This window comes from Triticum aestivum, chromosome 2D (genome assembly GCF_018294505.1).
Source record: "Triticum aestivum cultivar Chinese Spring chromosome 2D, IWGSC CS RefSeq v2.1, whole genome shotgun sequence".
NCBI classification, from domain to species: domain Eukaryota; kingdom Viridiplantae; phylum Streptophyta; class Magnoliopsida; order Poales; family Poaceae; genus Triticum; species Triticum aestivum.
In genome coordinates this window covers 18929111-18942920 of record NC_057799.1, presented here as the reverse complement: position 1 = coordinate 18942920, position 13810 = coordinate 18929111, and the positions used below count along the sequence as shown (strand labels likewise).

At 46.7% G+C, this 13810-nt stretch overlaps 1 protein-coding gene across 1 annotated transcript; it reads right to left on the bottom strand.

Annotated features, from left to right (window-relative positions):
• Positions 1-7878: 7878 nt before the first annotated feature.
• Positions 7879-9924, bottom strand: LOC123051177 (uncharacterized). The gene has a single exon (XM_044473982.1). It carries the CDS (start codon positions 9780-9782, stop codon positions 8019-8021), a length of 1764 nt encoding a protein of 587 aa, XP_044329917.1. The 5' UTR covers positions 9783-9924; the 3' UTR covers positions 7879-8018.
• Between the last annotated feature and the right edge of the window lie 3886 nt (positions 9925-13810).

Genomic DNA, 13810 nt, shown 5'->3' with positions numbered 1-13810 from the left:
GTTCTGAGTTTGATAGATTTTGTTTTTATTACATAGTTCGCTTGTTTTAGTGTTTCAATAGCTTATATTGTCGGATATAAATTGTAGAAATGATAGAATAAAGTAAGAATTATGTGAGAACGATTATGAATCTGTTATTGACAATACCAAAATGAATGATTTATTTTTATTATACTAAGCATCTCACGAAGTTCCGTTAAGGTTTATGTGATTGAAGTTTTCATGTTTTGAGTGAGATATCGATATGAGGAGAATTGCAGTGGCGCACGGGGGTGACTAACCTGGGACGGGTCATTTGCCACTTCATAGTGGTAGCCGTGTTGTGCTAGCCGTTGCAACTGACAACTCCTCGTGTTAGAATTGCAACACCATCCTTAAAGAAATATACAGTAGCGGCAAAACTTAAACAACAGTCCACGACAAAATCAGTGTCAACAGTCAAACCAAGCACTTCTTGCAAGTGAGCGAAGCCACCAGAATTTCTGTTATTTCGTACATAACATGGCAGTTCGCCCTATATGAACATAAGCTGAAACATATTTCAACAATTTTTGAAATTTTAAACGTGTTTTTCTTTTGGAAAAAAAAATAAATATTTTCTGAAACACAAACATTTCATATTTCATAGCAAAAAATTCGAACTGAAACCATTTTTTGTATTCGCAAACAATTTTCAAAAAATGAAAATGCAACATTTTTCGGAATTACAAGGAATTTCTTGAAAATGCAAAACATTTTAGAACAAAATTGGAACAAAAATATGAAAGCTTGAACATTTTTCAAAATTACGAGCAAATTTTTCAAGATGCGAACACTTTTTGAATTACCAAGAACATTTTTTTCAATTTGGGATCAAATTTTGGAAAGCATGAATGATGTGAATTTTTTTGGATAGCGGGAACATTTTGTGAAATTCCTTAATTCTTTTCGAATTTGTGAACTAAAATTAAAAACTAATAAAAAACCGGAATTCCTCAAAGGTTTTTTGAATTTGTGGACCAAATTTAAAAAGATGAACATTTCTGAAATTTGAGAAGCTAGAATATTTTTTGAAATTCCCAAACAAAATGAATTTCGAAAGCAGAAACATTATCTGAGTTTGGGAACAAAAAACTAAAAATACGCACACTTTTTGGAATTTCGAAAAAAAATCAGAGTATGAAGATTTTTTGAAAAAAATAAATATGAGATTCTAAATTATTTTTAATTTTCTACTTTTTATAAAAGAAGCGAACAACCCTTGAAATTCTAAACTTTTTTGGAACTTATGAAAAAAAATTCAAACAGGAACATTTTTTAAAAATGAGTAAAATGTGGAATATGCAACAAAATTAAAAATTACGACCATTTGTTGAAAAAAACTAAAAAATAGAAAACAAAAAGAGAAGCACCAAAGAAAGGAAAAGGTGTAGCAGCAACAGAAAAAAGAAAAACAAGTAAAGAAAAAATGAAAAATGGGCGAAAAGCAAAAAATGTAACGGAAAAAAATATAAAAGGAAAACCGAAAAATTGGAAAAACGGTTCAGAAACCTTCTAGATGATTTGCAACACAGAAAACCCAGCTTTTTTAATCGGCTGAAACCTTCCAGAAGGTTCCAAATCCCTCGCTGCAGATGGTCGGCCCGTGTTGGTTAATTTGCGCATGAGTGGCACCCCGACAATTTGATGCAAAATGCATCAAATAGGTTTTCCGGAAAATCCTAACGGACGCTCGTAGCGTCAAGTTGCCGCTGCTTCGCACAGAGGCGAGCGAGCTAGCGATCAAGATGGGCCAGCCCAATTACGAGATTTCGCACGTGCTACAGTGTCCGGTTTTGGGAACATTCTGGAAGGTTCCTGCCGGTTTTGGGAACCTTCTAGAAGTTTCTTGAACCGTTTTTTTTCACTAGTTTTTTCTCTTTCTTTTTCTTTTTCCTGTTTCTTTTTTCTTTTTCTTTCTTCATTTTTCTGTTTGTTTATCTGATTTTTGAATTCCTTTTACTTCTTTTTTTATTTTCTTTTTGTTCTTCAGAAATTCAAATTCTTTTCTAAAATTCAAAAAATGTTTTAGAAGTTCAAAAAATGTTCTTGTTATTAATATTTGTTCACAAATACAAAAAAATGTTCGCATATTATTAAAAAAAGTGTTTGCTTTTCAAAAACAAATCCATAAGTTCAAAAAATGTTCAACTTTTCAAATTGTGTTTAGGAGTTTCAAAAAAATATTTACCATTTTCAAAATTTGTTCGCCAATTTCCAAAAAATGTTCATGCTTTTAAATTTTTTTGGGATTTTCAAAAAATGTTTCCATTTAAAGAATTGTTCGCAAATTCCAAAAATATGTTCATGTTTCAATTTTTACAAAAAAAGCTTGAAATTTTTAAACCAGTAAAAGTCGGTTGCTAGAGGACACTGGACATACAAAGCCCGTCTGCTACAGTGGCCTACCTCTGCAGTGACCCGGCTCGCTATAGTGCATCGCTTGCTATATGGGCCGGCCCCATAGGGGAGCGCGCCTGTGCGATTGCTCGGCTGTTTGACGCAGCGAGTGTCGAACAGGAGCTCCCAGGTTTCCCAGCCTATACGGCGTGCTGGTTGCCGAGACCTCCTATATGCCGCATTTTGCGGCCAATAGGTCGCGCGACGCACAGGGGTCGTGCAACTGGCCCGGCCCATTCGCTGTCGATAGGATTCGAACCCACGACCTTCCATTGTTGCTCGCGATGCTCTAACCACTGCGCCAGGCTAGCTGCTGTGAAAGAATAGCAGCGGGATTTTACATAAACTTCCGCAGCGGCGAAAAATAAAACCAATTCATCCAACTCCAAAAATTTAAACTTGTGGGCGAGGGATCGAACTCAAGTCCTCCGGACAGGGAAGCGTGTCAGTAGAAACTATACTATCTAATATTTAGTGAGTACAATGACAGCCCTGAGTTTACGAACTATAACCCGTTGCACATTAAAACTTATTTTAAAATTTGAAGCATATTTTAAAAAAGGAAATCTTTTCGAAACGCAAACATTATTAGGGGACTCAATTTTTATTTTGAAATAGTGAAAAATATAAACATGCGGAAAAACTTTTGAATTTGTGAACAAAATTTCAAACATGAACTTTTTTGAATATGTGAACAAATTTTATGAAAACGAATAAAGTTTGAATTTCCCAAACATTTAAAAAAACATGAACATTTTCGGAATTTGTGAACAATTTTATAAAGCACGAATGATTTTTGAATCATGAGAACAAATTTAGAAGCACGAACAGTTTTTGAATCTTGAGAACAAATTTTGAAACGGAGAACAATTTTTCAAAATCCTGAACAATTTCTGAAGCGCGAACAATTTTTTAAAGCATGAACATTTTTTGAATCTTGAGAACAATTTTGAAAAATCCCGAAAAATCTTGGAGGCGGGAACATTTTTTGAATATGTGAAAAAAATTGAAATCCGTTACATTTTATGAATTTCGAAATTTTTGACCTTTTTGTGTGACGAGAACATTTTTTGAATTTTGAGAACATTTTTTGGAAAAATGAACAAAATTTAAAATTTTCAATTTTTTATGAAAAAAGAGAAGCAAAGAAGAAGAAAATCCTGAACATTTTGTAAAACTGCGAACATGTTCTGAAAAAGAAAAACAAACTTGAAAAGGGAAAGGAAACCAAAAATGGAAAATGGAAAAGAAACAGAAACAGAAACGAAAAAAAGAAAAGAAAAAAGAAACAGAAAAGTGAAAAAAAAAGTGGAAAACCAATAAGAGGAAAAAAAACCGGTTCTTGGAACCTTATAGAAGGTTCACAAAACCGGAGTGGGCAGTTTCTAAGCTATGTACGTAAGTGGGCCGGTCCAAAGCATCGCTCGGTCGCTCGCCCCGGTGCGAAAGCGCCGGCAGTTTGCCGCAATGAGCTGGGCGTAAGTGGGATTTTCCCTGGTTGCCCACCGACCTGGCGCCACACCCTCGCGCGCTGGGCGTTCGTATGGCCCGGCCCATTTTCATTTTTTTTCCTTTCGTTTGGTCTTTCTTGTTCCTTTTCTTTTTTATTTTTTTCTTTTTTCCTTTCTGTTATCCTTTTTATTTTTTATTTTTCCTTCTTTATGTTTTCCCTATCTTTTGCAAATTTTTTAAAATCTGAGAACATTTTTTTGTTCACCGAATTTATAAATATTCATCAATGTAAAAAAGTGTTCATTGATGTCATTTTTTATCGCATTTAAAAATGTTCATAAAACTTCAAATTTTGTTCATGGAATTAAAAAATGTCCATAAAATTTTATATTTGCTCGTTCATTTGAAAAAAATTTGTGAAATTCAAATTTTGTTAACTTAATTCAAAATTTATTCATCTGTTTTTCACAAAAATGTTCTTGAATACAAATTTTGTTCATGAAATGCAAGAAATGTTCATTGAATTCAAAATTTGTTCATCAAATACGAAAAAATGTTAATTATTATTAAAAAAATGCCCATAAAAAATTATTATTCAAAATATTAAAATGTTATTCTTTTGAACTCACGAACATTTTTTGAATTGAAGAATTGTTCTTGAATTCGAAACGTTTTTTTTAATCCGTGTACGCTTTTTTAAAGTCATATCTTTTTTCAAAATCTTAAGAAAAAACAGGGGGCACCTCGCGCCCCACATGGGTTGGCCCAGAAGGCGCACTGGGGAAGGGAGGGGGTGCGTGTGCGCCCGTTCCCTGGCATGCAGGTCGCCAAATAGGAGCACCCTTTTTTTCTTACTTATTTCTTTTTCTTCACAGCTATATGGGTTGGGCCAAAATCTTCGGGTCCCTAGGGGAAAGATGGTCCAACTAGCTTTCTAGTGATTCTTAAGTGACACGAGGCTTTGTGAAAAATGTTTTAGAGCATCTCTATCAAGACTACGATGTGCATCCAATTTGTGTACGACACTGACGATCACATCATCCATGCAAAGCACCATCGCGAAGCACACCGAGCTCTAGTCTTCGACGGTGCCGAGGTGCGCACATGTGGCAGCAGTGTGGTGATGAGCGGCAAGGAGACGTCGGTGATGAGTTGGCGTGGTGCAAAGGCCCCCGGAGCTCCCTAGATCGGAAGGTGGTCGACGTGCTGCATGACCGCGGTTACCTGGTATTCCATGGTCGATGCATGCGGTGGAGCGAGGCAGGGCAGCAGCGTTGGAGACATGTGGCCATCTTCGTCCGACGACTTGCATGCACGCTTGCGCTGTCCCAACGCGGCCTTGTCGTCGAAAATCAACGGGGTTGAGAGCGCCTTCAGCATGGTGTTCTCAAACTCGAGTTGCTTGCAATCCATACGCAACGGCGGGGAGAGAGCTTCCGGTGCAAGAGAAGGAAGCATCTACTGGGTCGCTCCGGTGTGACTTGACGTGGCGGCAGAGGCGCTATAGCTTGGCGCTGCAGGATAAATCTAATTATAACTGGGCATATTTAGGGGGAGAGCCTTTCCCTTGGCAGTTTCAAAAATATATAACTAAGCATAATCAGTGCTCAATTCTACAAATTCTTGGTAAATTATACAGAATGAGAGACAGAGAACAACTCATACAGTTGTCCCGTGGCCTTGGTGGCCCTTGTCGCCGTCACACGCCCGAGTCGCAGCCTAAGTGCATCCGACACTCCGTGAGTATTCTTCCCTACCGGCAGTGGGTGCTCCGCGTCTTGTAGGCTGCGTTTGGTAGCATTCTCAATCTAGCATGGTTGCTCTTCTTTGATACATGCTGAGTGTAGACATCCAGAGTACATGCACTTGCTATCGTTTGGTAGCAGTGTAAGTGTTGAGACATGCTGAGCTGAGACTTTATTTGGCAGCCTAAATCTGTTTAGACATGCCGAACAATTTTGAATTCCGAATAATTTTTTGAATGGTGAATAAATTTTTTTTAACATTGTTTGAAAATTTAAACTAATTTTTGGAATTTTAAAAAAATTCTGAAAACATAAACAAATTTAGAAAATCTGAACTTTTTAAATATTTTAAACAAATTTTGAAAAGCTAAACATGTTTCAAATTCTGAACATTTTTTGAATTTTTTTTAATTTTTTAGAATTTTGATTGTTTTTTTGAAAATTTAATTACAATTTCAACTTCTATGCAATTCTTGTAAATTTAAACATAATTTAATTTCTGAACCTTTTTTAGAAATTTATACAATATTTGAAATCTTAATATATTTTTGAATTTCTGAAAAAATGAAAATTTAAAGAAAATCTGAACTTTTTTTAAAAAATTTACCTTTTGTAGTCTTAAGTATTTTTGAAAATTTAAACAAATTTTGAATTTTTTAACATTTATTTGAAACGCTTCGCTCGTGTATACTGACTAGTGAACGGTTGTTGGGATGCTCTCTATTCATGCATGCTACGAGGGTATTTACGTTGAGCTCGTGTATACTTCATCAACGATCACCATTCTGCCGTATCGGTCAAGACCGCTATAAGCATGTTCGATGATTCCGTCGACACCAGGAGCGAAGACATATACAGGAGAGGAACGATCCTGAGAGTATGGCCGACATGACAAGTTTGACACTGCCTACATGTCAAGTGTGCTTGAATTGACCGCCGCCCAACGACCAGCCTCAGATGCATCACCGAAGACACCACCCCCACCCCGCCACCGGCAACTCTCCTGACCAGTCATATCACGATAACCCAGGTGCTCCAGTCTAGAGGCCAAATATCCAAAACGATACTTTCATCACAGAAAATGACGGTAAGGCGAGCAATGCTGCACCTACGAAAGGTTAGGTAAGGAGTTTGCGTAAATGATGATGTGTAATACTGTGATTGGGGATAGGGAGACGATGGGCCCCACCACGATGAAATTGAGGGCAGGGCAAGAGAATTTGTTGGAAGGTTACATAGGTGTCCAGTAAGGATTACATAGGTGTAGTATTATTGCGCCGGTACCGTAGATCTGACAAGTCGGAGAGTTAAGTTCTGGAGATGGGTTAGAGCAAGTACAATAGTGAGCTTATAGCCCACCTACATGTCATTTTTGCCTATGTGCAAGAGAGAGACATTGAAAAATAACGGCTGAGGGCTCTCATACAAGAACCTAGTTATATGCGTAGATACAATAAATATGAAGGAAGTGTTAGAGAGAAGATCAAAAAAAAAACTCTCTCCATATAACATGGCAACGTCATGTAGCCAGCAATTGGCTGGGAAATACCCTTTGGCTCCCGCATGTATATACACCCTATATGGGATATTTTTTTAATAATTAAACAAAAAGTCAAAATAGTTCAAAAGTATTTTTAGATTAATCTTGACTTACTTGCACACTAGTATATAAATGTTCAAAAAAAAACCAACATTGACTTCACAGCGAAAATTATAGGTCACTATTCATGCTATTTTGACCGAAAATTTGTCTTTTTTAAAAGAAGTGAAAAAAGATTTTTTCTTTTCGTGGAACTTTTCTCACTAGTACAATGAAAGGTCAAGTTTATTTCAAAAAAAGTTCAGAAATTTTTGACTTTTTGTTGTATTGCTAAATTCTTTTTTCCGTATAGGATACATATGTACCAGGAACCAAACGTTCCCCGCCGCAATTGGCTATACTATTAACCATGCTCGCTCTTAGAGAGGCCCTTACCACTCTCTTCGTGGCTGTCTGGAGATGGCCTCCCTGTTGATCCTCGAAAGAAAGCCTTGGATTTCCGGCGTAATTAAAGCTAGGGAGGAGGAACAGAGCTTTGGTCCCTGATGCCCTCTTTCTCTCTGCCATGCCCTCTTTTGCTGCCTTTGAATCATTGCAATTTGAGATGCTCCGGGGATTACATGCGGAGGAGCAAGACCACCCAAAGTATAAGTATTTGGCAACAAACCAAATAACAGACAAATTATTTGGCATGGCCGACATTTTGGTAGCCTGAGCTGAGAGTGAGAGCACAAACCAAACAGGCCCATATATATTTCCATCATCATATACGTATACACAAACTGAACACACTGATACACTTGTCACCATAGCTCTAGATCCATGGAAACCGTCCATGCAGCGACGGCCAGTGCCGATCATCATCACTTACGGCGCGACCCGACCCTGGACAGCGCGGTCATCCGCTTGAGCACCCTGGAGATCTTGGACAGGCTCGGCTTGCCGCCCCCGAGGTTCATCTTCCTCGTCGAGAACTTGAGCGCCTGCAGGCAGCACAGCTGCCGCACCGGCCCTTCGTCCTCCTCGTCTTCCTCCTCCTCCTCCTCGTCAACGGATTGTTCGTTCGCCTTGCTGCCGCCGCCACCTCGGGGCTTGGTGTCGCCGGCGACGGCGACGGCGACGGCGCTGCTGCTGCCGCCCCCGGTCTCGTAAGCCTCCCAGAGCATGTCCATGTCGTCCGCGCACGCCCCGGCCACGGCGCGGTCGCGGCAGACCTTGAGCTGGATCCGCTCCTCGTACAGCTTGCACGCGAGCGTCCGCTTCCACTCCTTCCCCTTGGACGGCGACCCCTCGCCCGCGCCGGCGAGGCTCTCCGACGAGGTCCGCGTGTGCACGCGCCGCGCGATGGACGTCGACCTCAGGGGACCCTCCCCGCCGTCCGCGTCCTCGTGCTCCTGCTCTTCCTGCACATCTTCTTGATGGTCTTGTCCGTTAGGCTGCGCATCTTCTTCGGCCTGCACGTCCTCCCTCCTCTGTTCTTGCGGCGGGTCTGCTTCGGGTTCACCGATAATGGAGGCGATTTCTTCAGCTCGCAGGTCTTCGCTGCATTTTTCCGCCACCTTCGAGCGCACCAATTCTTCCTTGACATCTACAAGTTCCTCCTCTGGCGATTGCTTCCGGTCAGATTCTTCTTGAGCGAGCTGGTCTTCACTCTGCTTTTGGTCGCAAGATTCAGTCTTCAATGGCACGGCTTCCTTCACACCCTTGAATGATTCCTTCTCGAAACAGATTTCCACCGGATTATCCTCGATTTCATCAAGAACAAGCTTCAGATTGCCAGATTCCCATTGCCTTATTCGCTGAGAAATCGAAGAGCGTGGCTTGCTGACCCGCTCAGGTGTGTTCGCCTCCATTGCTGACAGAGGAACAGGGTCACACTCCAATCTCTTTTCCTTAACCGCATCACTGCTGAATCCCTTTCTCTCTGGCAAGCTTACATTGTTGATGGATTTCTCCTGCTCTTCCATCTCTGGCACCGGCATGAATGTCTCACCTGGACAGCAATGCTCCGAAGAAGAAGACAAGGTTTCCGGAGCCTTCTTCAGATCCTCACAGACCACATTTTTCTCCTGAATTTCATCCTTGAAATTGGGCATATCTTCTTCATAAAATTCCCCATTGCTCAGGAAGCAGATCTCTTCTCGAGACACACTCTGCAATGGCAGCTCACCCTCCAGCTCTCGGGTAGCATAAGCATACAGCAAGCTCTTCTCTTCCAAAAGAAAGCAAGAACCACCACCAGCATCACACACCTCGCCCACGAACACGACCTCGCCGACGCCCGCCGGGCCGAGCACGAAGGAGCAGAGCTGGCCGATCAGCCCGAGCCCGCCGTCGGGCCGCAGCCCGGCGCAGAGCGCGGCGACGGCGACGCCGGAGGTGCTGCCGAGGTACCGCGCCCCGGCCCGCCCCGGCGCGACGTACGGGGCGGCGGTGAGGAGCACGACGAGGAGGAGCGCCGTGGAGAGCAGCAGCGGGCAGAAGAAGGCGGCGAGCGCGAGCAGGCCCCGGTGGAAGAAGAGCGCGTAGGCGGCGTGCAGCGGGTGCGCCGCCAGGAACGCCGCCGCGCCCAGCAGGTCGTGGAGCACGCAGAACGCCAGCGCGCTGCCGCCGTCGATCCGCGCCATTGTCGTCTTCCTCTTCGATCTCCACCGCCCTCGCGCGCGTGGCCTGCTCTGCTCGCTTGGTGGGTGGGGCTTGTCGTCTCCTAGCTGGCTCGCTGGCTGGCTGGCTACCGACGCGACGCCATTGCGCCTCGGATGCTCTGTTGTTGGCAGCTAATAAAGCGGAGGCTCGGACCGGAGCGGGGGCGGTGCTCGCTGACGCTGACATGGTTGGTCAACAAGCTCTGCATGCACGTAGGAGTACGTCCACCTACGCGCTGCAGTGCGAGCACATTTCGTCAAGGGCGTCCTTACGAAGTCGGTAAAAGCAACTCTGATGGGCCGACCTAAACGGACGGCGCATTTGTCCGCTTTTTGTCCGTTTAGGTCAGCCGCGCGCCCGCCGTCCGCCCAGTTTTGCATTTGGGTCGGCAATACGCCCAACGCGTCGATCCATTTCATGTCCGCATTCAACTTTTAATAAAAAAGGCCCGCGGCCGATCATGCCAGCGTTTATGTCTCATGCCAGCGCCGGCATACAATGCCGGCTTCAGAAAACACCACAGTTCATGCTGGTGCACTCGCCAGCCGGCCGGCACACATGCCAGCACACAAAAAATGGTGGGACTTGAGTTCGACCACGCCATCGCGGCTCCCGTGGTCATGCCGGCAAGACTAAGCTACAGGATATAGTATCAAACCTGCGGGTAGACGTGGAAACCGGGGACTGGGTTGCAAGCCGATGCGCGGGGTGAGTCGGGCATCACCATCCGAGGAAACGCCGACGAGCCGGTGCTGGCCGCGGCGACGGTGGCTTGGACGAGGCTGTGCTGGCTAGGGTTTACCCCAAGCATGTAGAGCGCCTCCCTCGCTGTCGCGGCGACGCGGGCGTTGGTGAACTCCTGCTGCGCGGCGGCGACAGCGGCGGCCGGCGCAGCGGCCTCATCCCTCGCGTCCGCGGTGTGCCTCCGGCCCTTCCTCTTGGCCGACTCCCTTGCCCGCTGTTCGGGCGTCAGCGCCTTCTTCGGCTTGGCCGCCGCGGCGGTCTTATGCGGGGCACGAGGCTTGCCTTTCCCGGAGGGGGCGACGGCGCCGGACGAGGCGAGCGAGGCGAGGCCGGCGGCGGCGTCGAGGTCGAGGTCGATGGCGTCCTCCATGGCTGGTTGGGGGGCGGGGGCGCGCGCGGGCGGGAACGTTTTTGGGGAAAATGGGGGAAAATGGTGGTGGCTGCCACCGACAGGCGGGCCCAGGGAGAGGAGTAGGCGCGCGTGCGTCCGTCTCGTGTCCGCGCCGACACAAATCCGGCTCAAAATTGGGCCTGGAATGGGTCGCCCGCGGACGAAAGACGAACGCGCGTCCGTTTGGGTCGGCGCGTTGGGCCGCCACTTTTGTCCGCGCCGACCCAAACGGACGCGGGCGGACGAAATGGGTCGCTCCATTGGAGTTGCTGTAAACCCATCGCTCTGGTGTGATCACCCTGCCGAAGTACACCACTTGAAACACAGCGAAAACAGTTTAATGCAAACCCGTGGACAAAAATATATATTAATTGTCTTTTTATAAAGGAGGATAACCCTATCTCTGCATCCATATATTATTAATTATCTGATAATAAATTGTCAATGCCCAACCAATTGATTTATGTAAGGAAAAAATGGAGGTCATTTAAATCGAAGGCGGGATCATGGGGTTTAATCTGGAGAATTTGCAAACTTGCTGTTGAAGCCACAATTGTCGGCAACTTCACTACCACCTCGCACCTTCTTGTTATCCAGATCCTGGCGTTGGGTGAGCCCAAGGCCTGCCAGTCCCACTGGAGAAAACGTCGGAAGTGAGTTTAGGACCTCGCCCTCTTTGCACCCAGCTATTTTGGGATTCCCGTCATCGGTAGAGGGAGGGAGGGAGGGAGGGTGGACTAAGGATCTGCCGTTGCAGCCACATCATCCATGCCCAAATGCATACGTCGACCAACGGCCCAAGAGCCCAACTACCACTGTCGCTAGTCCCAAAAGAGGGGAGGGGAGGGAGGGAAGGGGAGGAGGATGGCGGTGACTACTATGGTTGTGAGGGGCGCCGCTACTCCAGGGCTGCCTCTACGAGAGCGAGAGCCGCACCGATCAAGACCACCACCGTGATATGGGACAAAAAAGAACCCAATATCCTCCTTTGGCGGCAAGGGGAAGATGGGAGGGCGGTGGCGACGACGATGCCTAGGGCTTCGCAGGTGCCGCCCCTTGAAGGACGGCCAAAACTAGAACATTTTTGTTCCATTTTCATATACAAATTATCCTCGACTTTATGCATCACAGTGATGCAAAGACAGGGGGTTTAACCTCCTTTCTCAAAAAGAAAACAATGCAAATTGTCCTAAATTGTGTCCTAGTTCCGCCAGGACTTTGCGGAGCAATTATTCCTTTTTTCCACTCTCCAACCACCTTCTAGTACAAGCACAAGGAACGTTACACGGCTAGTAATTAAGCAGGAATTAGCTAGGGCGGCCACGATGATTATGCTCCCTTTGTCCTCGTCGCCGTTGTCAAAGCCTACAGCAACGCTATCCAAAAGCGGTTAGACAGCCGTGCTAGGGCAGTACGGCGGCGTCTTGTCAAACTTGCTTTTGATCAACTATCAATTATTATCACCGCAGTGAGTACGTACGGCAGTGAAAACGATGTGACCGGCGGTAAAGGTAAATCTCCAAAATATCATGATTGAAGGAGTGGTACTCGACGCTGCCGCGGCCTCTGTTCGCTGCCATGCATGCATGCATGCGCTTGTCTCCTACCTCTCCTTCAATAATGATGGACGTGTACTTAACCATAAATCCGTCATGGATATGTGAGGCCAACTCCACCGCACGACCCCAAACGTACGTCCGGTTTGACCGGATTTTGTCTCTTTGGAGCGGCAATGGATTCGCCCATGTCCACGTTTGTCCGATGGGTCGTGGGTCCCCAAAACCTGTTCGGGATGGACGTGAATAAAAAAATATAAAAACTTAAATGAAATGACTAAAAAAGTAAATAAACGCAGTTAAAAAAACATAAAACATATATAGGGGTTACGGCCACAAAACGACCCAGTTTCTCAGTCCACTTAAACGGCCTAGTTTCATAATTAACTTAAAAACTAAATAAAAAAACGCCTCCCGCGCGCTCCTGCCGCGCCCGTTGATGCCATGGCCGTCGCCGTCTTCACTGGCCGCTGGTGTCGTCGTCGTCGCTGACGAGGTCGACGTAGTCCGGCGGTGTCCACAGGTGGGCCGGCGGTCCGTGGTGCACGGGGGCGGCGGGCTGGAAGGTGGCCGGTGCCTGCACCACCTCCTCCCGAGGCGAGGCCTCCCGCTCCGGCGACCGCGGCGGCGTGGGGCACCAGTTCACGGCCCCCAGGGCGGCCGCCATCTGCTCAGCGGAGCACGACCAGCTCCACCCCTGGCCCACCAGTTCAGGGTGGAACGCGGCCACCGGCGGCTCCTCCACCACCTCCTCCTTCGGCACCATCTCCAGCTCGGGGATGGCGACGTCGCCGGCCGCGGAGAGGGCCGTCATCTCCTCGAGGCCCTCCCATTGGCGCTCGTCGTGCGTGTGCATGGAGTCCTCCAGCACACGCGCCATGAGCCGGGCCTCCTCCGCCACCGTCATGCGAGGAGGTGGGGTGGCGATGGAGATGGCGACGGCGATAGCGTGGGCGTCAGGCCGCGCACCCGCGTACGCCCGCGCGCCTGGGGAGCCGCTCGGGGCTCACGTGGCCGCCGCGGTCCCGTCGACGTGCCGGCGAAGAACGACGCCCGCCGCATGTTGTCCTCATCGCGGAACCAAGTGTCCCACAATGGCGAGTCGGGGGCGTACCTCTCGTCGTAGTAGAGGTCGTCTGGGAGGAGGCGGCGGCGGCGCTGGATCTCCTGGCGGCGCGCACGGCCGCTCAGCGGGCCCAGTGGGATCGGCACGCGGTCGGCTGACAGGTGCCAGTTATTGGGGAGGTGGACGTCGCTCCAGGGCAGCGGCGTCCTCGTCTCCCAATAATGGCGGCAGACGGCCGCCTCGATATAGTGC

What these genes read in the sequence shown, in the direction of transcription:
- LOC123051177 (XM_044473982.1), bottom strand. Translation starts at nt 9,782, where the DNA reads ATGGCGCGGATCGACGGCGGCAGCGCGCTGGCGTTCTGCGTGCTCCAC.